This window comes from Gopherus evgoodei, chromosome 2 (genome assembly GCF_007399415.2).
Source record: "Gopherus evgoodei ecotype Sinaloan lineage chromosome 2, rGopEvg1_v1.p, whole genome shotgun sequence".
NCBI classification, from domain to species: Eukaryota; Metazoa; Chordata; order Testudines; family Testudinidae; genus Gopherus; species Gopherus evgoodei.
Genome location: NC_044323.1, coordinates 116812661 through 116837604, shown reverse-complemented (window position 1 = coordinate 116837604; position 24944 = coordinate 116812661). Strand labels below are relative to the sequence as shown.

The window sequence follows — 24944 nt, the reverse complement described above, 5'->3', positions numbered from 1 at the left end:
GCACATTCTTCATCATACTAATATGGATCATGATGACTACTTTTCCTTTTCCTGCCAGAAGTTTGCTCAGATATACTGTTTACAACCCAAGTGCCAGGTGGTGCTGACAGATAAAAGACTAAATCGTTTTCAATGCTATATTTTTTAGTATGTAGTCCCCATAGTTCAACTACCTGCCTTTCTCATGCCTGCCACACAGTTATGTCTTGGAGGTTGAAATGTTTCACATTGTCCAGCTAATGCATTCTATTTTTCTCTGAAATTTTAATATCTTAAATATTACAGTACTACAGCAAACTACAGTTAGACAATGAAGATATTGATGGTGAAATACTTTGGCTAAAGAAATACAAAGAATGAAAAATGAAGGAAAATGATGATGAGCATCTGCTACAGAGCACTAATTGCATAAGAGAGCACATTTGACAAATTCCTGAACTTGAATTATTTGGTCTCCTTTTAGGTGTGATAAGATGAAATATGAAAACCCAACAACGTGGAAGAAGGCTAAGCAATTTGTGATGCTATTAGGCCAAACACAATAACTGTGAAAAATTGCACAACAAATAAGAAGTGGCCAATGTGACTTCGAGGGTATTCAAAGATCTGAGGTTAAAAAACAAACTTGTGCTGTATTTAGAAAAGAAGAAAGATAACTAAATATTAACATGGGAGGGATAAGAAAGGGGCAGCAAAAAAAAAAAGAGTAAGTTACCACAGCGCAAAGGTGTTCAGCAACTTAAGAATGTTTTTTATAAATTTATCAGGTGTTTTAAAAACATCCCCTGGCAGAGAGACTTAAGAAATCTTATACTCAATATCAGTTCAAACCAACGATGATACAATCAATGTTGTATGAATTAAAAATGATTGAAAGACTATAAATGAAGGATAATGATAAAAAGCAACATACTGAATTGGGGAAAAAAATCTCTAAAGCTTCATTAAGGGCCCAAGTCTACTCCCATTGAAGTCAACGAGAAATTTAGGAGAAATGGCATATTAATGAAATTCACAGAAATTACTCAATACAAAGGAATTGCAAACATGAGGATCAGTGGAAGTAGAAAAGTAGCTTAGAGCCACCTTTGTCTCTCCACACCCTGGCGCAATGACACCAAGAATATGTTTGACACAGTCAAGAAATGAGTCCAGTGTAATATACACAGGTCTAATGCCACTAAGCATTGCCTCTTCAGGAGAGTGCCTCCTCCTCCTCCTTCCCAGCATGGCTTTGTCTTTGCAAAGGCCTGAGCTCACAATGCTGATCCTTAAGGACTAGGGTAACCGTCATTATCTATTTAGGTTATTTCAGTATCCGCAGTATTCCCTTTTACTTCTCAATACTTATTCTAAGAAATATCTTGAATACTGAACGTTTTTTGTTAATTATCTAAGAAAACTGGCAAACTTTTTAAAGGGCCACTATACTACATAGTCAAAGTAATGTAAAAGAATTAATTCATAGTAATAGATTTTTCAATTGTACCAGTGTAGTAGATTGAGCTTTTAATACAAATAAGAAATGAGGCTGAATTGATTTTTACTGAGACCATATAATAGTTCTACTATGATTTTAGCAAGGATTAGCACCAGCTAAATAAAAGAGTGTTGTTCATTGGCAGAATTGAACTCTAGTGCCATTATAGGGTATAAGACTTAAGAAGGGTATATATTGCTTCTCTAGTAAACAGTTCTGTTCAGTTAGCAGTGACTCCAGAGCTGAGGATGTATTTGCACTAAATGCAGGATAGCAATCCCTGGATTGCACACATATAAGTGATTGAATTTAATCTCTATATTTTACATTCTAACTCTTTCTATTTGCATTTTTCTCTAATATTGCATTTTCTATAATTATTTTTCTAAAAAAATTAACTTAAGCAGAGGAAACATTTTTAAAAGCTTCCTTTTTGAAATTTGACCCAGAGAGTCCCTTGTGTTCAGTCTCTTGTACCTAATGAACCAAAGTTATCACATACTCCAAGCTTCATTCACATACATATTCTGATTAGAGATGTGCAACTTTTCATATATTTATGTACAACCCAATAATATTTACTACCATAGTTTCACTTCTTATTTTAGCTCTACAAAGAGTAAGTGACATATCCGTTTTCTAATGCTGCTAGCTTACCTCCTTGCTTCAAGCTCCAAGGTGGACTAAATTTTTGTTTCAGAGTACTAGAAAGCAATTAAAAATGTAAAAACATGAAACTTCATCTTATGTAACATACAGTAGAGTACAAATGCAAAATTATTCTATTTCAGTGTTACAGATCCCTGAGTATTTTAGAGCACAACTGCCTTTACTTTATTTGTAATTGTTTACATTTTTATTTGTTTTGTAAAACTGTTTTTTTTCTTTCTGTTGATCTAGCTGGAAGTCCTTGCTTTTTGGATAAGACTCATCTTATAAAGAAAGGAGCTGCACGCTTGAAGCGAGAAAATATAGATAGAATTCATGACTCAGTGGCCTTTTATGAAACGGGTGGAGTCGCATCTATTCCAGATGCTCCACAAATTTCTGATCAAATACTTGGAATAGAAGGATCAACTAGTAAGCCAATAATACTATGAGAAACCTGATTATTCATTTATACTAATCAGTGTTCCAACACTTCATAGAAATTGTAAATCTAGGGTGTTTTTGTTTTGATCTCTTCCCCTCACATTGCTTTATTCCCTAACACTGGGTGATAATTCTAGTCCTAAATTCACCTCTCTCAAATAGGCTGGATGGACAGCATTAGAAATCAAAACTCTTTTTGTGCCTACACAAAACAAGAATGGGAATTTTGGCATTGTCTTCAGTGGGGTCAGTATTTCACAGTCAGAGCCTTTATGAAGTAGTGATTCCTTTGCTACTCGGCCACAGGGCCAATCCTTGTCTATATTTATTTTGATGTCAGTCGGTCTACTCTTGTGTCTAATTATATTCTAACTTTTTTTTTTTCTGTTTTAGTTCCGGTGTATGTTCTCATTAATTCCAAAGATTTAATTCTTAAGTGTTTGACTCAAAAGCTATTAAAGCAGAGAATCATTGATCCGAAGTATCAGTGGATTGGTCCCATAGGATTGATAACCAAAGGTAATTATGTTTTTAATATTTGCAGCCAATTTGCACCTTCTAATTTTACTTTTGCACTGAGCTGAACTGTAATAGAATATGCAAACAAGAGTAGTTTGGATAAATGTATTGCATTTGATAGGAATCATAAATGGATTCTGAGGAAAAATAACCAATCAGGAGTAATATAAGTACAGAGCAAAATAAACAGTTTGAAGGGTATATTTGGTAAAATTGTAAAGCTGAAATTAGTGGTATAAAAAGAAGAAAAAGTTTTATTTTAAGGAAATATTCATCTATGGGGGCAAACGTGGATCCATATCTATTTAAGATTGTACAGTTTGAGCTGCTACCAGCAATGCAGACAAAAGAGCCCTCTAAAGTTATGGGTACATAAGTAGCTGAAAAGAGAAACTGCTTAAAACCATATGATTCTGGTCATCTTCCCATTGCAGTTAGGCTCCATGGTTTACTCCTGAGGGAATTCTGTGCCAAAAAATAAAAAAAATTAGTGCACAATATTTTAAAATTCTGTAAAATTTGTCAGATTTTATTTATCAAAACACAATTTAATCACACCAGTTTCAATTATAGTTGGTCATTTATTTAAAAATACATGTCAGCAAATATGTCTGTAACAATACAGACAACAAAAAAGATTCAGGAATTGCTTTTGACAAATAGTTTCCTTAGTAGGCATATTAGTACAGAACTCTGAGTAATAATTAATTTAAATGACAAGACAAAACCATATTTCATGCACCCCTCAGAAGCAGTGCAAAGGCTTGGGGGAGTCTGGGGTAATGGAGGAGCTAAGAGAGAGGGAAATAAATTCCTGGGAACTTGGAGGGTTGTTGGGTATGGATGGGAAAAGTATGGAACAGGCTTTTTTGGGAGGCAAGGAGGGATTGTTAGAGAGCTTCCCCCATGCAGACCCTGGTTGACCCCTAGTCTCTCCTATTCAGTCAGGCACATCTACCCGTCCCCATGTGTTCCTGCAACCCCATGTGTCCTTGCACCCCTTGTCCACATGTGTCCCCCGACTCCCACTCAGACACCCACTCGCCCCATCGCCATGTGGCCCTGCACCCCCTCCCCGTCCCTATGTGTCTATGTGCCCCCACCCCTCCTGCTCTGTCTCTATGTAGCTCTGTACCTGTTCCCCAATCATCATGTGGTCCTGCACCTCCCTCCTTCCATGGCCTTGAGCCTCCACTCAGATTCAGCCCCTGCCCCAGTCTGACCTCCCCCACTAGTCCTTATGAGCCCCTGTCTGACCCCCACAGCACGCCACATTCTCTGTCTTCCCATAGCCCTGTCTCCTGACTTGGCTTGACAGGTACTGCAAAGAAGGAAGGCTCTTTCTCTTCCCTAGCTGCCGGGAGCTGCTGCTTTGTTCTCGTGCCACAGGGCCATCTGGTGAGGAAAAGGCAGAACTGCAACAACATTTCAGCAGAAGCTTCTTTCTGCACAACAAACTAAAAATATGCACAGCTCATTAATTATGCATGCAAGCAGTAGCACAGAATTCCACCAGGAGTAAAGTTTAGACAACTTGACATAGAAGGAAGTTGACTGTTTGTAAATAGTGTATTTGTGTTTGCAGTGCTCTGTATATAGGAGTTCTTACAGAATTGTCTAGAATGTCTGTCTGATTTGGAGGGAGGAAGTAAAGGAGAAAAGGTGTTCTAAATATGGGAGAAAGACATAAAATATGAAAGAGGAAGTAGTAGAAACAGTGCAAAAAAAGAAAAAGAGAGCAAAGAAGAAAAGAACAGAGAGAAATCCGATGGTAACAGGAAAAATGGGAAAAGAAAGGAAAAAAGAGAGCAGCCAAATAGGGACCAAAATGAGATGATGAAGAGATGATGTGAGGAGATAAAAAGGAAGGCTTTATTTTTTCTATTGAGCTCCAAAAACCTCTTCCCCATCTATCCTGACAGGGCTTACTGTTTTGATGAACTATATATATATTTTCAAATAGAAGAAGATATCAATATTGGGAGCTTCAGGCTTGCTTTTCACCCAGAGCCCAATAAGTGAACAGCAGCGTATGTATGATCTTTTTCAATAAAGCCTAGAGACACCTGTACAGAGTTTGCATCTAGGAGTATATTGGAATGACAATTTTGATTTAGTATTTCTGCTGTTTGTAGCATTTGATGTTCGTATGTGCAATCTTAAAAAAAATATAAGGAAGATTATTATTCATGCTGAGTGGAAGGGTAATTGTAAGTTGTAATTATGATCAGTATACAAAATTAGGGTCATATAACCACCTATCCAAATAAACGCTTTCATTAATTTCAATGGGAGTTTTAAAAAAAGTTCAATATATTCCTCAGGTATAATAAGGCCTCGAGTACTTATCACTTCCCCATGAAAAATCCCTGTGTGAAGGAAAAGTCTGAAAAAACTCTTCAAAATGCTTTTTCATTTTCATTTTGATCTCTGCTAGCTAAAACTTCTTAATGTGTTAAATAACCTTTGCAACACTTGAAGCTATACTAGACTTGTGAGACTTCAGAGTTCTTCTCTTAAGAGTTTACTTAGCCAGTAAGTTTTACCATGCAGTCTGAAGTCCAGTGGAGGAGCAGTGGACTGAGAGTCAGGAGATCTCGGTTCTTCTTCGAGTGATTGCTCATATCCATTCCAGTTAGGTGTGCGCGCCATGCGTGCACGCTCACTGGAAGATTTTTACCCTAGCAACTCCAGTGGGTTGGCAGGTCGCCCCTTGGAGCGGCGCAACCATGGAGCTGGATATATACCCCTGCCGACCCGACCGCTCCTCAGTTCCTTCTTACCGCCCATGTCAGTCGTTGGAACAGTGGTGCGCGACTTAGCTGTCCTCCACTCCCCTAGCTTCTCTTTGTTCATTTGATCTCTTGTATATAGTTGACATTAGTCTATAGTGTAATTAGTTTTATAGTTGTTAGTTAATTATTGTATATAGTTTAGCGGGGCTTGGGCTTTAGCCCTTCCCCGCACCCAGTATCTGGGCCCATGCCTGATTCACCAGGGTTTAAACCGTGCTCGGCCTGTAAAAAGTCGATGCCCACGAGCGATCCCCACGACTCTTGCCTAAAGTGCCTTGGGGAATAGCACATCTCCGACAAGTGCCGCATTTGCAAGGCCTTTAAGCCGCGGACTAAAAAGGAGAGGGACTTTCGCTTAAAGACTCTCCTTATGGAAGCAGCCCTTAACCCTCCGTCCTCGGCACCGAGCGCTGACAGCACTCCTCCGGCACCGGACCGTGCTGGCTCCGCCAAGACACCTCGGCACCGGCCTTCTCCGGCACAGGGACCTGACCGAAGGCCCTCAGCTTCCTCCACATCTTCGACACAGACTCGTTCGGATCACCCGGCACCTACTCCTGCTGCGGCACCGACGACTGTGTTACCGTTGAGTCCGGTCCCGAAAGGGCCGTTGAGTCCGGTCCTGGAGAGCTCCCCAGTGAGACCCATGGTCGAGCTGACAGTCCCCTCCACACCGGAGACATTCTCTTCGGCCAGGGACCTTATTGCAATGACTGAGTCTGCCCTGCCTCAACCCCTGGCACCGCGCTGGTTCCAGGTCCTGGTCTCGATCTCGGCACCGATATGATTCCCAGTACTGATCCCCAGCACCGAGGAGATCTCCAGCGACGGGAGCGAGGGACTCATACCAGCCTCATTCGGCTCCCCCCCGGCCATCCCGACACCTGTCCGTGTCTTCTCAGGCGGATAGTGCATACGCTCCAGACACCGACGTGCCTCCTGCCTTGTTCCATGAGCCCCAGCCTCAAGATCATGGACCACAGCAGTGGGGATTCTGGACGCCTTGGGCATACCATCAGGCCCAAGGCCCTCATCCAGGTCCCTCGCACTCGAACGCCTCAGAACACAGGGTGCCGGAGGCCACGATTACCCATCCTCCTCCTCGTCCTATGGAGGAAGGGTTGACCCAGCCTCAGGACTCCGAGGTTCCCGGGGAGACAGACACGGTCCGCCAGGCGGAGCCCTCATCAGACCCGCTCGTGCCAGGTCTCTCCTCTTCATCCTCCCCTGACGAGGCTGTAGCTGGAACCTCATCTGCCAGCCCTCCTCCAATTGACCTCAGGGCCCACCAGGACCTCCTCAGGCGTGTTGCACAGAACATGAACTTGCAGGCCGAGGAGGTCCCGGAGGTACAAGACCCAGTGGTGGACATATTGTCATCGGATGCCCCCACTAGAGTGGCCCTCCCATTCATTAAGACCATACAAGCCAATGCCACTACAATCTGGCAGTCTTCGGCTTCTGTTCTGCCCGCTGCATGAGGGGTAGAGCGCAAATACATGGTGCCCTCCAAGGGTTATGAATATCTATATGTCCACCCTCCTCCTTGCTCCCACCTCGTCCAGTCGGTTAACGAGAGGGAGCGCCATGGCCAGCAGGCCCCAGCCCCTAAATCAAAGGACGCGAGGCGTATGGACTTGCTCGGGCGAAAAGTCTACTCTGCGGGGGCCCTCCAACTCCGCATGTCCAATCAGCAAGTTCTCCTTAGCCGCTATAGCTACAACACCTGGGTGGCAGCGGACAAATTTAAGGAGTTGCTTCCACAGGACGCACGACAGGAGTTCTCAGCGATCCTCGATGAAGGGAAAAAGGTCGTGAGAACTTCCCTCCAGGCTTCCCTGGATGCCGCGGACTCAGCCGCCAGGACTCTGGCCTCTGGCGTGACTATGCTCCATATCTCGTGGCTGCAGGTCTCCGGCCTCCCTCCGGAGCTCCAACACACCATTCAGGACCTTCCATTTGAGGGCCAAGGGCTGTTTTCGGATAAAATTGACCCTAGGCTGCAGAGCCTAAAAGACAACTGTGTCATTATGCGCTCATTAGGGATGCACATGCCGGTAACTCAGCGCAGGCGCTTCCGACCCCAACAGCACCGCCCTTACCCTCAACCCCGGCAAAGACAAGACTTCGCCAGATGGCGAGGCAGAAACGGTCGCCGAAGGCAATTGGGCAACCAAGGGGGCCAGAACCAGAGCTCCTCCAAGCCTTCCTCCGGGCCAAAACCTTCCTTTTGAAGGTGCGCCCGAGGGCGTTGTACCAGTTTCTTTAAAGGATCCATCCCCTCCTTTTTCCAACCATCTTTCCCTTTTCCTCCCTGCGTGGTCCCAGCTAACATCAGATCATTGGGTCTTACGCCCATTGGAACTTGGATACCACCTCCAATTTATTTCAATCCCCCCCTTACACCCCCTTCCCTCGTCCCTCTTCAGGGACCCCTCTCACGAGCAACTCCTCCTACAGGAGGTGCAAACGCTTCTCGCCAAAGGAGCCATAGAGGAGGTACCGGAGCACGAGCGGGACAAGGGGTTTTATTCCCACTACTTCCTAATCCCCAAGGTGAAGGGAGGTCTCAGACCTATCCTCGATCTGCGGGAGCTCAACAGATACATGATAAAGTTGAAGTTCCGTATGGTATCCCTGGGGACCATTATCCCATCCCTGGATCCTGGAGACTGGTATGCCGCCCTCGACATGCAAGATGCCTACTTCCACATAGCCATCTTCCCACCTCACAGGAGGTTCCTCCGGTTCGTGGTCAACCGACAACATTTCCAGTCGCGGTCCTCCCGTTTGGCCTCTCTACAGCCCCAAGAGTATTCACCAAATGTATGGCTATAGTCGCTGCCCACCTTCGCCACAGTCGGATACATGTGTTTCCATATCTAGACAACTGGCTCATCCGCGGGACCTCCGAGACGCAAGTCCTCAGTCATGTTCGCATTTGTCAAGAACCTCTTCCTACATCTAGGTTTAATGATCAATGCGGAAAAATCGACTCTAATCCCCACTCAGAGGATAGAGTTTATTTGCACCACCCTGGACTCCACTCTTGCCAAAGCCTGTCTACCGCTGTCACGGTTCCAGACTGTGGCGGCCATCGTCCGGAGGTTGCAAACGGCATCGTTGACTTCAGTACGCACTTGCATCGCTCTCTTGTGCCACATGGCAGCCTGCACGTTAGTAATGAACTATGCAAGACTCCACCTACGGCCCCTCCAGTCCTGGCTCAACTCACAATATCGTCTGGCCAGGGATCCTATGGATATGGTCGTCACCATTCCCCCGACCATCCTAGACTCCTTCAAGTGGTGGCTGGATCCCTCCATGGTGTGTGTGGGGCTCCCGTTCCATCCGCCCCAGCCCTCGGCGTCCCTGACAACGGACGCATCATCCCTGGGTTGGGGGGCTCACTTCGGGCACCTACGCACCCAAGGCCTCTGGTCATCTCACGAGCTGGCCCTCCACATCAACGTCCGGTAGCTGAGATCGGTCCGTCTCGCTTGGCAGACGTTCCGACAGCACTTACAGGGCCATTGTGTGTCAGTATTCACCGACAACACAACGGCCATGCACTATATAAACAAGCAGGGCAGCATGAGGTCTTCACCCCTGTGTCAAGAGACCTTACGACTCTGGGACTTCTGCATAGCCCATTGTATACATCTCATCGTGTCCTTTCTCCCAGGGGTTCGGAACACGCTGGCAGATCGCCTCAGCAGATCCTTCCTTTCGCACAAATGGTCCCTTCGCCCGGACGTTGCTCTTTCGCTCTTCCGGAGGTGGGGGTTTCCCTGGATGGACCTCTTTGCATCTCGCGGAAACAGGAAATGCCAGACATTCTGCTCCTTTCAAGGCCTCTCACCGGGTTCAGTGGCGGATGCCTTTCTTGTACCATGGACGACGCACCTGCTCTACGCCTTTCCACTATTTCCGCTCATTCACAAGGTCCTACTGAAAGTACGCGGGGACAAAGCTCACTTGATCATGATAGCTCCAGCGTGGCCTCGGCAGCACTGGTACACCATGTTGCTAGACCTTTCCATAGTTGACACTGTACCCCTGCCTCTTCACCTGGACCTGATCACCCAGGACCACGTCAAGCTCCGTCACCCGGACCTTCCATCGCTCCACCTCACGGCATGGCTCCTGCGTGGCTGATCCAATCTGAGCTGCGTTGCTCTACTCCAGTGCAACAGGTGCTCCTGGGTAGCAGGAAGCCTTCCACTAGAGCGACATATTTGGCCAAGTGGAAGCATTTCGCGTGCTGGTGCATGGAGCGGAACTTCCTTCCCACCGAGGTCTCCATTTCCAACATCTTGGATTACCTCTGGTCCCTCAAACAACAGGGTCTGGCGGTATCATCTCTGAGGGTCCATTTGGCGGCCATCTCTACCTTCCACCCAGGGGAGGATGGCCGCTCGGTGTTCTCTCACCCGATGGTGTCTAGATTCCTTAAGGGCCTGGAGCGCCTCTACCCCCAAGTACGCTGCCCTGCCCCTACATGGGACCTTAACCTGGTTCTTGCCAGACTCATGTCCCCTCCATTCGAACCATTAGCAACTTGCTCCCTTCTCTACCTCTCCTGGAAAACCGCTTTCCTAGTGGCCACCACGTCCGCGAGACGGGTCTCAGAACTTCGGGCCCTCACGGTAGATCCCCCATATACTGTGTTCCACAGGGACGGACAAGGTGCAGTTGCAACCGCATCTGGCCTTTCTCCCCAAAGTGGTATCAGCCTTCCATGTTAACCAGGAGATCTTCCTACCTGTCTTCTTCCCAAAACCACATTAATTTCGCAGGGAGCAGCAGCTACACTCCCTAGATGTCCGCAGAGCGCTCGCTTTCTATATCAAGCGAACTAAGCCATTCCGCAGAACCCCCCAACTCTTTGTCACGGTGGCTGAGCGTATCAAGGGGCTACCCGTCTCTTCACAGCGGATTTCCTCCTGGGTAACGTCGTGTATCCGCGCCTGTTACGACTTGGCTCATGTCCCCTCGGGTCACGTGACTGCGCACTCCACCAGGGCTCAGGCCTCATCGGCTGCTTTCCTCGCTCACGTGCCCATTCATGAAATCTGTCGTGCAGTGACCTGGTCCTCGGTCCACATCATTGCCTCCCACTACGCCCTGGTTCAGCAAACTAGGGATGACGCAGCCTTCGGCTTCGCCGTGTTACAGTCTGCGACATCTCACTCCGACCCCACCGCCTAGGTAAGGCTTGGGAATCACCTAACTGGAATGGATGTGAGCAATCACTCGAAGAAGAAAAGACGGTTACTCACCTTTGTAACTGTTGTTCTTCGAGATGTGTTTCTCATATCCATTCCAAACCCGCCCTCCTTCCCCACTGTCGGAGTAGCCGGCAAGAAGGAACTGAGGAGCGGTCGGATCAGCAGGGGTATATATCCAGCGCCATGGTGGCACCACTCCAGGGGGCGACCTGCTGACTCACCGGAGTTGCTAGGGTAAAAATCTTCCGACGAGCGTGCACGCACGGCGCGCACACCTAACTGGAATGGATATGAGCAACACATCTCGAAGAACAACAGTTACAAAGGTGAGTAACCGTCTTTTATATGCCCTGCTCTAACACTGACCTGCTGTGTGTCTTTGGATAAGTCACTTCCTGTGTATGTGCCTCAATTTCTGTTCATGGTAAAGTGGGAATAATATCCTCTGTGTAAGGCACTTTGAGATCTACAGATGAAAAGTGAAATACGGGCCTGATCCCAAACCCACTGAAGTCCGTGGAAGTCTCCCTAAGGATATGTCTATATTGCAATCACAGGGAGCAATTGCAGCTCAAGTAGACACACATACCTAGCTTTAATCTAAGGCCACATCCAGACTACCCGCCGTATCGGCGGGTTAAAATCGATTGCTCGGGGATCGATATATCACGTCTAATCTAGACGCGATATATCGATCCCCGAGCGTGCTTATATCGATTCCGGAACTCCATCAACCCCAATGGAGTTCCGGAATCGACAGGGAGAGTCGCGAACATCGATCCCGCGCGGTGTGGACGGGTGAGTAATCTGATCTTAGATATTCGACTTCAGCTACATTATTCACGTAGCTGAAGTTGCGTATCTAAGATCGATTTCCCCCCCCTAGTGTGGACCAACCCTAACTAGCAGCATGCCTTTCAGTGAGGGCTGCACAAGCCTGGCTGGAACTCTGGGTTCACCCAACAGGGCTCACTTGTGTTGGAGCGTGCGCTGCCTCAGTTTCACTGCTCCAGTACACAAGATAGCTAAACTGAAGCTAGCTTGGGTATGTCTATGCAAGCTGTGACTATACCCCATGACTGCTGTATAGACATACCCTGAGCCTAAACGCTGAATATTAATAATTATTTATTATTTTGTATCTAACATAATACCTTACTTTCATTATTTTATTGATTTATATTCACTAAATAGTGGAATCCGTGTAGTAGACCCCAATGTAAAGAAAAATGCTATCATATTTAGAGTTATCCAATAATTTTTTCACATATCCCACCATCGGCTTAGCCTTTCCTCATTAGATATTTATTAACGTCATTTATGTTTTGAGAAAAATGGACTGTGGGGATTGGACCATTTTCACAAATCGTCAGTGTGATGCGCTGGAACCCATGGAGCAAGCATAACTGTTTTGCTTTCCTATGTATATTAGAGGTGGCTGATGAAGAGAACATTAGTATGGATTTATGGAAGAATCCAACCATAAAGGAGGCGTCAACTATGCTAACACCATTAGTCACTTTATATCATTATTAATTTTAAAATATTTTATTATACATTTTCATTTCTAGAATCACAAAGGTTTGTTTTAACTGATGACGGTAGCCTGGAAATTTATAATATTCATGGAAGTGACTCCGGAAGTTACATCTGCAATGTCATCTATGTACATAACAATAAATATGTGACAACAGAAATCCGTTTCATGGTCTATGGTAAGTGAAGCTTTATTGCTTTTGTTTCTGAAATACTTTTACTCAAATGCTGTTCTTTTTCAACATTCATTTCAGGTTTGTTATTAAACGACATGAATATTCAAATGATCTGGAAGCATAATGCCATAGAAGTACCTAAATATTTATTTAAATTGTATGCAAGTACCCTTTATGGAGAATGCTAAGAGAAAAAAACATAAAATTATGTACAGAGATAGTTATTTCTCTGCTTACATGGTATACATGTGGCTAATTATTTCTAGTACACCTTAAAAAGGAAATGCTTACAAAAAGGAATTATGAAGTGACATTACAACACTAGCAAAGCAAACGTGTCACAAATAAATCCATCACTGGAAACTCCCTCTTGGTTGCATGAACATCATAAGTAGGGTGACCAGATGTTCTGATTTTATAGGGACAGTCCCAATAGTTTGGGCTTTGTGTGATATGGGTGCTTATTACCAGGGGCGGCTCCAGGCCCCAGTATGCCAAGCGCGTGCTTGGGGCGGCATGCCATGGGGGGGCGCTCTGCCAGTTACCGGGAGGGCAGCAGGCAGGGTACCTTCGGCGGCATGCCCGTGGAGGGTCTGCTGGTCCCGCAGCTTCGGTGGACTTCCCGCAGGCGTGCCTGCGTAGGGTCCGCTGGTCCCACAGTTCCACCAAAGCCGCGGGACCAGCGGATCCTCTGCAGGCACTCCTGCAGGAGGTCCATCGGAGCCGCGCGACCAGCGAGCGGCAGAGTGCCCTCTGCGGCATGATGCCGTGCTTGGGGCGGCGAAATGTCTAGAGCCGCCCCTGCGTATTACCACCCCCACCCTCTGTCCCGATTTTTCACACTTGCTGTCTGGGCACCCTACTCATAATGCATATTTTTTTTCTGACTTGTGAAGCTCCAGAGCCATTCAAATCTTGTGCACTTTGGAGCTGAAGAGGTACATGATACATGCTGGAGAATAAAAGGTTTATATCAGACTGAGATCGGACTGTAGTGCTATTGAGGTATAGAGTAACTGCCATGGTGCCTGATATCCCCAGAGCCAGGTGCCTCTGAAGGACACAGTTAGTGACTCAGAGACTTGATTAAATATATGGGAGGAGTGATTGTTCACAGGGCAGAAGCTGGGAGATATTAGACTGGTGTCATGGAGAGCAAGAGAATTCAAGGGAAATTTCTGAGAGAGTTGGAGATGGAGTCTCAATTATTTTATTTGTATTCAAAATTTGCTTGATTTGAAATATCTGAACTCATTATGATTCAGCTGAACTGGTTAGATAAGTATGGTGATACCCTTAGAGTCTAATAAGTGCACTAGATTTCTCCTTACTTACAGGAGGTTTCTAGAATTTTTTAAGAAGTGTGTGAGTTTCTCTTCCTCCTTCTGTCTTTTCTTAGCTATTATTGTAGGAAAGCAAGGCTAAAGAAGTGTTTTTTGTGCTTTTGTTCCAAGGGCAAGGAGGTCTATGATCATTCTCACTTATTCTAGAAGGGCATTCCACAAGCTCAGATCAGCTTCTATAAAAGCTCACTTCTTCCCTCTCTCCTCCAAGTTTCACCCTTTGTGTTGACTGTTTTATTGTTATTATGGAACATATCAGTCAAGGGAGGTAATGAGCTATTGGGACTTCTGGGTTGAAATCTGAAGTTTAATGTCCAAGATGACAAAACTGCAAGGGAGGTACATAATATTGATTGGTATTTTAAATTATATATTAGCATATTAAATTATTGCATCCTAAATTATGCTGATGTTGAGTGTTTCCTAGTGTGTATCTACAGAATGAAAAAGTTGGAATATAAAATCTCTGCTTCCAAATTCACAGCACCTCAAGCAGTAACTAAATTAATGCTGCACTGCCATCTGGTGGACATATAAGGGAACAGAACCATGCAGGGACATATATGGGAACAGAACTATCTTGATCCATGACTCACTTGTACATTTGGGTTCCAGATTTATTTGAAAACATGCAGAATAATTTGCTCACAAACCTGCCAGGATAAACCTTTTTCCAAGCAGTCCCTGTGTATGTTTGCATTTAATTGCAGGAAAACTTGCACTACCTTCAAATGGAAATTTAATACAACAGCTCTGAGGGAACACAAACACCTGAGCTGAGCACCTTGTTCGAGATGCTGAGTGTCTCAAGTCCCATTGCAGTTAGTGAGAGCTGAAGGTGCTAAGCACCTCTTAAGAGGCACTTATTACTTCACAGGATCAAGACCAGAGGTGAAAGTAGGCTGGTATGGAGCACCGGTAAAAAATGGTGCAGCAGCATACCAACAAATAAGTGGAGCATTCAGTACTGGCTTACTTTCACTTCTTTTGGCTACATAAAAAAACAGTTTAAACTCAAAGCTAATAAAAGCTTGAAAAGGGAAAACTCACTGTCACATTGGTTTCTCTCCTCCTATCTATTCTGCCCCTTCCTTTGTCTCACCTCCCAACCCCAACAACTGTGAGTGTAATTAACAAGGGTGTCATAAATGGCCCCTAATCCCGTGAAGTGAACAGCTAAATTTAAACTGTTCTTATGCAGGCAGCAAAATTTAAACTGTTCTTATGCAGGCATCCTTGGAAGGCTTCTCCCTCAACCAGTCCCCCTGCTCCCTGCTGCAAGCTAGCGGGGAGCTGCTGCAGCCCCTGCTGAGTGCGAAGGGTTGGGAAAGGCAGAGCCTAACTGTGTTGGCAGCCTGGCTGGAGGAGGAGGGAGGACAAGGAGAAAAATGTGACAGTGAGTTTTCACTTTTTCAGGCTTATTCCAATATTAAAGTTTTATTACAGACATACTGGTAGTAGTAGCAGCTTTATTTTCTATATCGAAGTCATGCAATGGGAGGTATGAAGTATGTAGGAGAGGTGAGTTGCTTGCGTTTGGACTGTACCAGTAAGAAGTATAACTTACTTTTGCCTTGGCCTCACTCTTTCTGCCTGAGGCCCTGCCCCTTCCGGGGCACGTGTGTGTGGGGGAGTGGGTCCCGCACCCGTAAGAGCTGTATTTTACTTTCACCCCGATGAAGACTGTTAAAAATACCTAGAATGTAAACTACAATATTCCTTTCAAGATAACTGTGGCATAGTAGCTGTGGTTTAGACCCTGTAGAAATTATTTAAAATGTATTTGGATGGAGGGGGTATACATAGTCCTTGAGATTAACATCATGATATCACAAATAAGATCCAAGATTTTAAAAATGGATGCTAAACGGAAGCTCTTAAATCCTGATTTAGGTAGGCAGGTTGATTGGTTAGGGCACTGATATAGGAGTCAGGAGATATGAGTTATATTCCTGGCTCTTCCACTGATCTCCTGTGTGATTTTGGGGCAAATCAGTTAATCTTTCCATACTTCAATGTCTCCACTAGTAAAATGGGAATAACCTCCTTTTGTAAAATACTTTTAAAGTCTGTGGATGAAAAGTGTCAGACAATAGGTCATTGTTATTATTAAATAAGTGTCTTGATTTTCAGAAGTGCTGAGTACTTAGCAATTCCCATTTAGGTTTACTTAACTTAAAGTGCTTAACACTTTCACTTTGGTAATAAATAACACAGTAAGAAGCTGTCACTATCACCTTTAAACATTATTATTGATATAGTCAGCTTCAGTATTTTGCAAGGTATCAGCAAACTGAGAGCTGGATTCTGCATAAAACTGTTGAACAGGGACATTATGCCCAAAGGACAAAGTGAAATGCTCTTGGCTGACAAACATGGACTACCAACAGATCTTCTAAGGGAATACGTTTACAGTATAACAAAGAAAAATATGTAAAGAATGAATGCCGTATAGTCTGGATACCAGTTCTTGTTTAATTTATTACAAGCAGAGTAAAGGAGAGGATAAGTCAAACTATAGAGGTGCATCTAGTTTAGTGCATAAGTATTGTCAGACTATATTAAGCTTCCCAAAGTCACTAAAGTGTGTTGATATGTCTTTGGAGAAACTAGGATAATAAAAACCAAAATCTTGAAGATAAAGAATTACTGATATAACTATTGAGATGAAAAGGAACACTAATACCTCTAGTTAAAGAACAGCTGCAAATGTCTGAGCTAGCCAAAGCTGTTCCTGTTAGGGTCTGGTTTAGACTGATGCACTATTTACACATTACTTCTTAAAAAAATTCTAGCATTTAATTTTATGCAGTAGTTAGTTACATACTCCAGTTGCTACACGCATGCTGTTGTTGCCTTGCTCCATCTCACCTGGGAGAGTCTATGTCTGCAGACAGCAATAGTGTAGGAAGTGAAACAAGCCTATTGCTCATCAACTGGAGTGGATACTGAGCATTAACACTGAGAGCAAGTGCTAAAAAGTTAGGACATTTCAAACGTTTAAGCTGCTCAGGTAATGTTAACAAAGCTGTGTTACTCATATGGTTATTTTCTATTCCTGTCAAGTATCAGAGGGGTAGCTGTGTTAGTCTGGATCTGTAAAAGCAGCAGAGAGTCCTGTGGCACCTTATAGACTAACAGATCATTGGAGCATGAGCTTTTGTGGGTGAATACATGCATCGATGAAGTGGGTATTCACTCACGAAAGCTCATGCTCCAATACATCTGTTAGTCTATAAGGTGCCACAGGACTCTTTGCTGCTTTCTATTCCTGATTCACTTGCTGAATATACAACTTTAAATTATTACTTTCTTCTCATTGTAGACCATAAAATAGATACAATTTGTTTGTCCTTACATTACCAGAGCAACATTAGTTTCTAAGATTTCCAGACTTTTTAGTGTTTGGTTTTTGCAGCAGTAACATTTCATTGCATTAATTCTAGATGATTTTCCCCACTGAATACCTTTTTGACTATTATCAAACAAATTATCAGGAATTATACATAACAAGAAAATATATACCAAAGCTTAGATACTATAGTGTCAAGCACTATATATTTACTAGTAGTTGAAAGCCCATGCTGTCCCATGGGTGTGGCAGCTGGGCCAAGCAATTCACCCTCTGTGCAGTTTTTCATACAACCAATGAAATTGTTGCATGCAAATTAGCTTTAGAGAGAGGATGGTGATTGGCTGATTGGTTGATGTATTCAACGAAGTGGATATTCACCCACGAAAGCTCAGACTCTCAGACTCTAAGACTGAAAGGACCTCGAGATGTCATCGAGTTCAGTCCCCTGCCCTCATGGCAGGACCAAATACTATCTAGACCATCCCTGATAGAGATTTCTCTAACCTACTCTTAAAGATCTCCAGAGATGGAGATTCCACAACCTTCGTAGGCAATTTATTCCAGTGTTTAACCACCCTGACAGTTCGGAACTTTTTCCTAATGTCCAACCTAAATCTCCCTTGCTGCAGTTTAAGCCCATTGCTTCTTGTTCCATCCTTAGAGGCTAAGACGAACAAGTTTTCTCCCTCCTCCTTATGACACCCTTTTAGATACCTGAAAACTGCTATCATGTCCCCTCTCAGTCTTCTCTTTTCCAAACTAAACAAACCCAATTCTTTCAGCCTTCCTTTGTAGGTCATGTTCTCAAGACCTTTAATCATTCTTGTTGCTCTTCTCTGGACCCTCTCCAATTTCTCCACATCTTTCTTGAAATGCGGTGCCCAGAACTGGACACAAAACTGCAGTTGAGGCCTAACCAGCGCAGAGTAGAGTGGAAGAATGACTTCTCGTGTCTTGCTCACAACACACCTCTTAATGCATTCCAGAATCACATTTGCTTTTTTTGCAACAGCATCATACTGTTGACTCATATTTAGCTTGTGGTCCACTATGACCCCTAAATCCCTTTCTGCCATACTCCTTCCTAGACAGTCTCTTCCCATTCTGTATGTGTGAAACTGATTGTTCCTTCCTATATGGAGAACTTTGCATTTGTCTTTATTAAACTTAATCCAGTTTACCTCAGACCATTTCTCCAATTTGTCCAGATCATTTTGAATTATGACCCTGTCATCCAAAGCAGTTGTAATCCCTCCCAGTTTGTATCATCTGCAAACTTAATAAGCATACTTTTCTATGCCAATATCTAAGTCATTGATGAAGATATTGAACAGAGCCGGTCCCAAAACAGATCCCTGCGGAACCCCACTTGTTATACCTTTCCAGCAGGATTGGGAACCATTAATAACTACTCTCTGAATACTGTTATCCAGCCAGTTATGCACCCACCTTATAGTAGCCCCATCTAAATTGTATGTGCCTAGTTTATCAATAAGAATATCAGGCAAGACCGTATAAATGCCTTACTAAAGTCTAGGTATACCACATCCACAGCTTCTCCCTTATCCACAAGACTCATTATCCTATCAAAGAAAGCTATCAGATTGGTTTGACATGATTTGTTCTTTACAAATCCATGCTGGCTATTCCTTATCACCTTACCACCTTCCAAGTGTTTGTAGATGATTTCTTTAATTACTTGCTCCATTATCTTCTCTGGCACAGAAGTTAAACTAACTGGTCTGTAGTTTCTTGGGTTGTTTTTATTTCCCTTTTTATAGATAGGCACTATATTTGCCCTTTTCCAGTCTTCTGGAATCTCTCCCATGATTTTCCAAAGACAGTAGCTAGAGGCTCAGATACCTCCTCTATTAGCTCCTTGAGTATTCTAGGATGCATTTCATCAGGCCCTGGTGACTTGCAGGCATCTAACTTTTCTAAGTGATTTTTAACTTGTTCTTTTTTTTATTTTATCTTCTAAACCTACTCCCTTCCCATAAGCATTCATTATGTTAGACATTCTTTCAGACTTCTCAGTGAAGACCGAAACAAAGAAGTCATTAAGCATCTCTGCCATTTCCAAGTTTCCTATTACTGTTTCTCCCTCCTCACTGAGCAGTGGGCCTACCCTGTCCTTGGTCTTCCTCTTGCTTCTAATGAATTGATAAAAAGTCTTCTTGTTTCCCTTTATCCTCAAAGCTAGTTTGAGCTCATTTTGTGCCTTTGCATTTCTAATCTTGCCTCTGCATTCCTGTGTTGTTTACCTATATTCATCTTTTGTAATCTGACCTAGTTTCCATTTTTTATATGACTCCTTTTTATTTTTTAGATCATGCAAGATCTCGTGGTTAAGCCAAGGCAGTCTTTTGCCACATTTTCTATCTTTCCTACTCAGCAGAATAGCTTGCTTTTGGACCCTTAATAGTGTCCTTTTGAAAAACTGCCAACTCGGCTCAGTTATTTTTCTCCTCAGTCTTGATTCCCATGAGACCTTACCTATCAGCTCTCTGAGCTTACCAAAATCCGCATTCCTGAAATCCATTGTCTCTATTTTGCTGTACTCCCTTCTACTCTTCCTTAGAATTGCAAACTCTATGATTTCATGATCATTTTCACCCAAGCTGCCTTCTACTTTCAAATTTTCAATGAGTTCCTCCCTCTTTGTTAAAATCAAGTCTAGAACAGCTTCCCCCCAGTAGCTTTTTCAACCTTCTGAAATAAAAAGTTGTCTGCAATGCAGTTCAAGAACTTATTGGATAGTCTGTGCCCTGCGGGGTTATTTTCCCAACATATATCTGGATAGTTGAAATCCCCCATCTAAAGATCCCTGTAGTGCCCAAAAATACTGTGGGGTTTGCTCATCGAGTCGGTTACTATCAGAACAATTGTAACATGAAAGTGGGGATAGGGACATGCTGAACCTATGACATATGAGGGTGGCAGTTTAGAAGTGCTGCTCAACCCAGACTACTGAGTCAAGGGGCATATAAGGGTGGCAAACTGGAAGTGCTGTTTGACCTAGCCTGCTCAGGCTTACTCTATTCTGGTTCAGTACCTGTGGCATATAAGGGTGGCATCTTGGAAGTGCTGCTTGGCCCAGCCTATTGAGTCCAGGGGCATATAAAGATAGCAGCTTGGAAATCCTACTTGCCCCAGCCCACTGAGTCTAGGGACATATAAGGGGTCAGCTTGACAGTACTGACGGACTGTGCATGTGCATGCATCTGATTCTGGGGCTGGAGGATTCCAACCCTGTGGAACCTAGGTCCCACAGAAGAGCTTCACTGGGAGGGAACTTGCAGAAGGGAGAAGTAGAGCTCCATATGAAAACACAGGTGACACAAGCAGTACATAGACTCAGACTCATAGACTTTAAGGTCAGAAGGGACCAATGTGATCATCTAGTCTGACCTCCTGCACAAAGCAGGCCACAGAACCCTACCCCTCCACTTCTATAACAAACCCCTAACCTATGTCCGAGTTATTGAAGTCTTCAAATTGTGGTTTGAAGACCTCAAGCTGCAGAGAATCCACCAGCAAGTGACCCATACCCCATGCTGCAGAGGAAGGTGAAAAACCTCCAGGGCCTCTGCCAATCTGCCCCGGAGGAAAATTCCTTCCTGACCCCAAATATGGCTATCAGCTAAACCCTGAGCATGTGGGCAAGACTCACCAGCCAGCACTCAGGAAAGAATTCTCTGCAGTAACTCGGATCCCATCCCATCCAACATCCCATCACAGAACACTGGGCATACTTATCTGCTGATATCAAAGATCAATTGCCAAAATTAAGCTATCCCATCATACTATCCCTTCCATAAACTTATCAAGCTTAGTCTTAAAGCCAGATATGTCTTTTGCCCCCACTACTCCCCTTGGAAGGCTGTTCCAGAACTTCACTCCTCTAATGGTTAGAAACCTTCATCTAATTTCAAGTCTAAACTTTCTAGTATCCAGTTTATACCCATTTGTTCTTGTGTCTACATTGGTACTAAGGTTAAATAATTCCTCTCCCTCCCTAATATTAATCCCTCTGATATATTTATAAAGAGCAAGCATATCCCCCCTCAGCCTTCTTTTGGCTAGACTAAACAAGCCAAGCTCTTTGAGTCTCCTTTCATATGACTGGTTTTCCATTCCTCAGATCATCCTAGTAGCCCGTCTCTGAACCTGTTCCAGTTTGAATTCATCCTTCTTATACATGGGAGACCAGAACTGCACACAGTATTCCAGATGAGGTCTCACCAGTGCCTTATATAACGGTACTAACACCTCCTTATCTTTGCTGGAAATACCTCGCCTGACGCATCCTAAAACCGCATTAGCTTTTTTAATGGCCATATCACATTGGCGGCTCATAGTTATCCTGTGATCAACCAATACTCCAAGGTTCTTCTCCTCCTCTGTTGCTTCCAACTGATGCATCCCCAATGTATATCTAAAATTCTTATTATTAATCCCTAAGTGCATGACCTTGCACTTTTCACTATTAAATTTCATCCTATTACTATTACTCCAGTTTACAAGGTCATCCAGATCTTCCTGTTTGATATCCCAGTCCTTCTCTGTTAGCAATACCCCCCAGCTTTGTGTCATCTGCAAACTTTATTAGCATATTCCCGCTTTTGGTGCCAAGGTCAGTAATAAAAAGGTTAAATAAGATTGGTCCCAAAACCGATCCTTGAGGAACTCCACTAGTAACCTCCTTCCAGCCTGACAGTTCACCCTTCAGTACGCCCCGTTGTAGTCTCCCCTTTAACCAGTTCCTTATCCACCTTTCAGTTTTCATATTGATCCCCATCTTTTCCAATTTATATGGATTGTATTACAGACACCCCCCGCCCCCACACACACACAAACAGAAGAGTAACCTAATAAATGAGCGTACCACAAAGGAACGAGCAAATCTGGTAACAGCATGAAATACAATCTAACAGTTTTAGTTACTTACTTCCTGAAATAAGTTTCCCACAAAGTAGTATTTTATCATTCAGCACAAGAAGTTCACCACTTTAAAAAAAATTCTGTGTCTTGGACTATTTCACTGCCTTTTTACCTTATATTCTTCAATTTCTTCCTCATCAACCTCTCCCTCATCTGGATATTTCTGTTTTGCATTTAGTGCTAAAGTATCATAAGAAGCCCTGCTAAGGCCTGGTCCACACTACACAGTTAAATCGATTTAAACAGCGTTAAATCGATTTAACTCTGTACCCGTCCACACTACAAGGCACTTTACATCAATTTTAAGGGCTCTTAAAATCGATTTCTGTACTCCTCCCCAACAAGAGGAGTAACCCTAAAATCGATATTACTATATCGATTTAGGGTTAGTGTGGACGGAAATCGAAGTTATTGGTCTCATTCCTTTAATGTAGCTACCCAGAGTGCACCGCTCTGGAAATCGATGGTAGACTAGGACCATGGACGCACACCACCGAATTAATGTGCCCTAGTGTGGACGCATAAAATTGATTTTATAATATCGGTTTTATAAAACCGGTTTTAGTAATTTCAATTTTATGCTGTAGTGTAGACGTAGCCTGAGCCATGCTCCAATATGTCTGTTAGTCTACAAGGTGCCACAGGACTCTTTGCTGCTGTCAAAGTTAGAATCAGGACTCACAATTTGTCAGACCACTCTGTTTTATTAGCACAGCGCTCTGCCAATAACATTCAGAATATGTGAGCGGCCATGCAAGGCCAAAACAGTCTTATTTATACAGATAAAAGAGCGGGAATCAGACAAAAGAACAAAGAAAGCAAAACTGTACAATTCACCTGGGGCACAGCATGCATATCCTACTTCCTTACTAACTCTTTATGGATCTGAGGCTAATACTTCACCAATTGCCCTTAAATGGTGCAATTGTTCTATGTGAATGTCTGTATTCCTGACACCTGGATTGCAGCATTCCAACAGTTTTTCTTAAAGGTACAGACAGCATTTCTTTAATCCTTTCTATTTTCACAATATAATTCATTCTACTTTCACAATCCCTCCTTTTGGTCAAGCGCACGCCATGACCAACAATTACTGGGTTCCACAAATTAACCGTTTCTTATCTTTTTGTTCATCAGTGATATTCAAAATCATTATATTAGCACTCTGTTTTGGGGCAGCCATCTGGGTGACACAATTCTGGATACAACAGATTAACTGAAAGCATACAAAAATCACTAAGATTTCAAACAGGATAGTTAGGGCTCCCTGAAACAACCAGTTTCCTATGCCAGAGAAATTGAACAGGTTACTTAGCCACTTCCATAAAGAACTCAGCTCTTCATGAGGAAGATATGCGATTTGTTCTAAGTGGCTATAGCGATCTATTACCTTACTGGTATTGTATAAACATACAACATTGTTTTCCAGTGAGAGCACAGGTCCCTCCTTTGGCCGCGAGCACTATGTCCAATGCCTGACGGTTCTGGAGGGCCACCTGTCCGATCGCCTCTGTTTCCTTGGCCAGGGCTCTTAAACTTTCTCTGGTTTTATTTGCCATTATTTAACTACTTAGGAGCCTTTTTGCCTGGTGTATTGCTCCCCCAAGTGGGGTAAAGGAACTGCCAATAGCCTCTTCCCAGGTGTCATTACTGTTTCATATTGTGTTAAACAGACAAGGTCCTCCAGTGAGGTCTGGGTAATTGAGTGGGATAGCCAGGACAGGAACACCAATTTGAGAGTGGGCTGGGATGTGGCTGCAGACCCATCATTTAGAAATAATAAGGGTCTGAGCTATCCACACTTGCTGCTGGATAAAAGAATTGTCATTGTGTGCACCCCAGACCTTAAGATACCAGCAGCCGAGGAACAGGCACTACCAGAGCTGCATGTTGGAGGCAAGGCCCTTCTGGTTCTGACAACCTCAACTGAGGGAACTGCACTCACAGTTTTAAGTCCACCAGGCAGCAGGCGCTCGGCTCACTACTGCTTCTTCTTGGGCCTTGCTTTATGTAGTCATCTGCTTCTGGCAACCCTTACGAGAGCGTAGATTGTAAGGTATTGCAGGCTGTTCCTCTACGTCTTCTTCTGGAGTCAAAAAAATTGACTCTGCGTGGTCCTGAGGTGGTGGTTGGTTCACTGGGGTCTGTGCATTCTTACACTGCGAAGCATGTATCCACTCTGAGATGCCAGACAGTTTAACAGCCGTCCCTTGACTCTGGCTGTAACAATGGCCTTCACACCTTATCTTTTCCTGATGCATACATTCCTCATTCACACAAATAGATTTGAGAATACAAACAGTACTATTTTATATTGAACAAAAAAAACATTGCAAATTAAACCTTGCTAAGTTTTACAATTGATAACTAAGACAATTTACATTGAGACCCAGGCCTTCAATGTTTCTCTAATTTACTTAACACAGACACAATAGAGAATCCTGTCTCTTACTACCTAAATCTTAAAACAAAG

General features: G+C 43.8%; 1 protein-coding gene across 1 annotated transcript in view; it reads left to right on the top strand.

Moving 5' to 3' along the window:
* The window catches only part of LOC115646086 (zona pellucida-binding protein 2-like), a 62675-nt gene that overhangs the window by 15397 nt on the left and 22334 nt on the right, over positions 1-24944 (top strand). Inside the window, exons 3-5 of the mRNA XM_030551568.1 lie at positions 2381-2560; positions 2966-3091; positions 12689-12832. Of these exons, the coding sequence (XP_030407428.1) occupies positions 12823-12832 (10 nt within the window). The 5' untranslated portion in view covers positions 2381-2560; positions 2966-3091; positions 12689-12822. The remainder of the gene's footprint in view (positions 1-2380; positions 2561-2965; positions 3092-12688; positions 12833-24944) is intronic.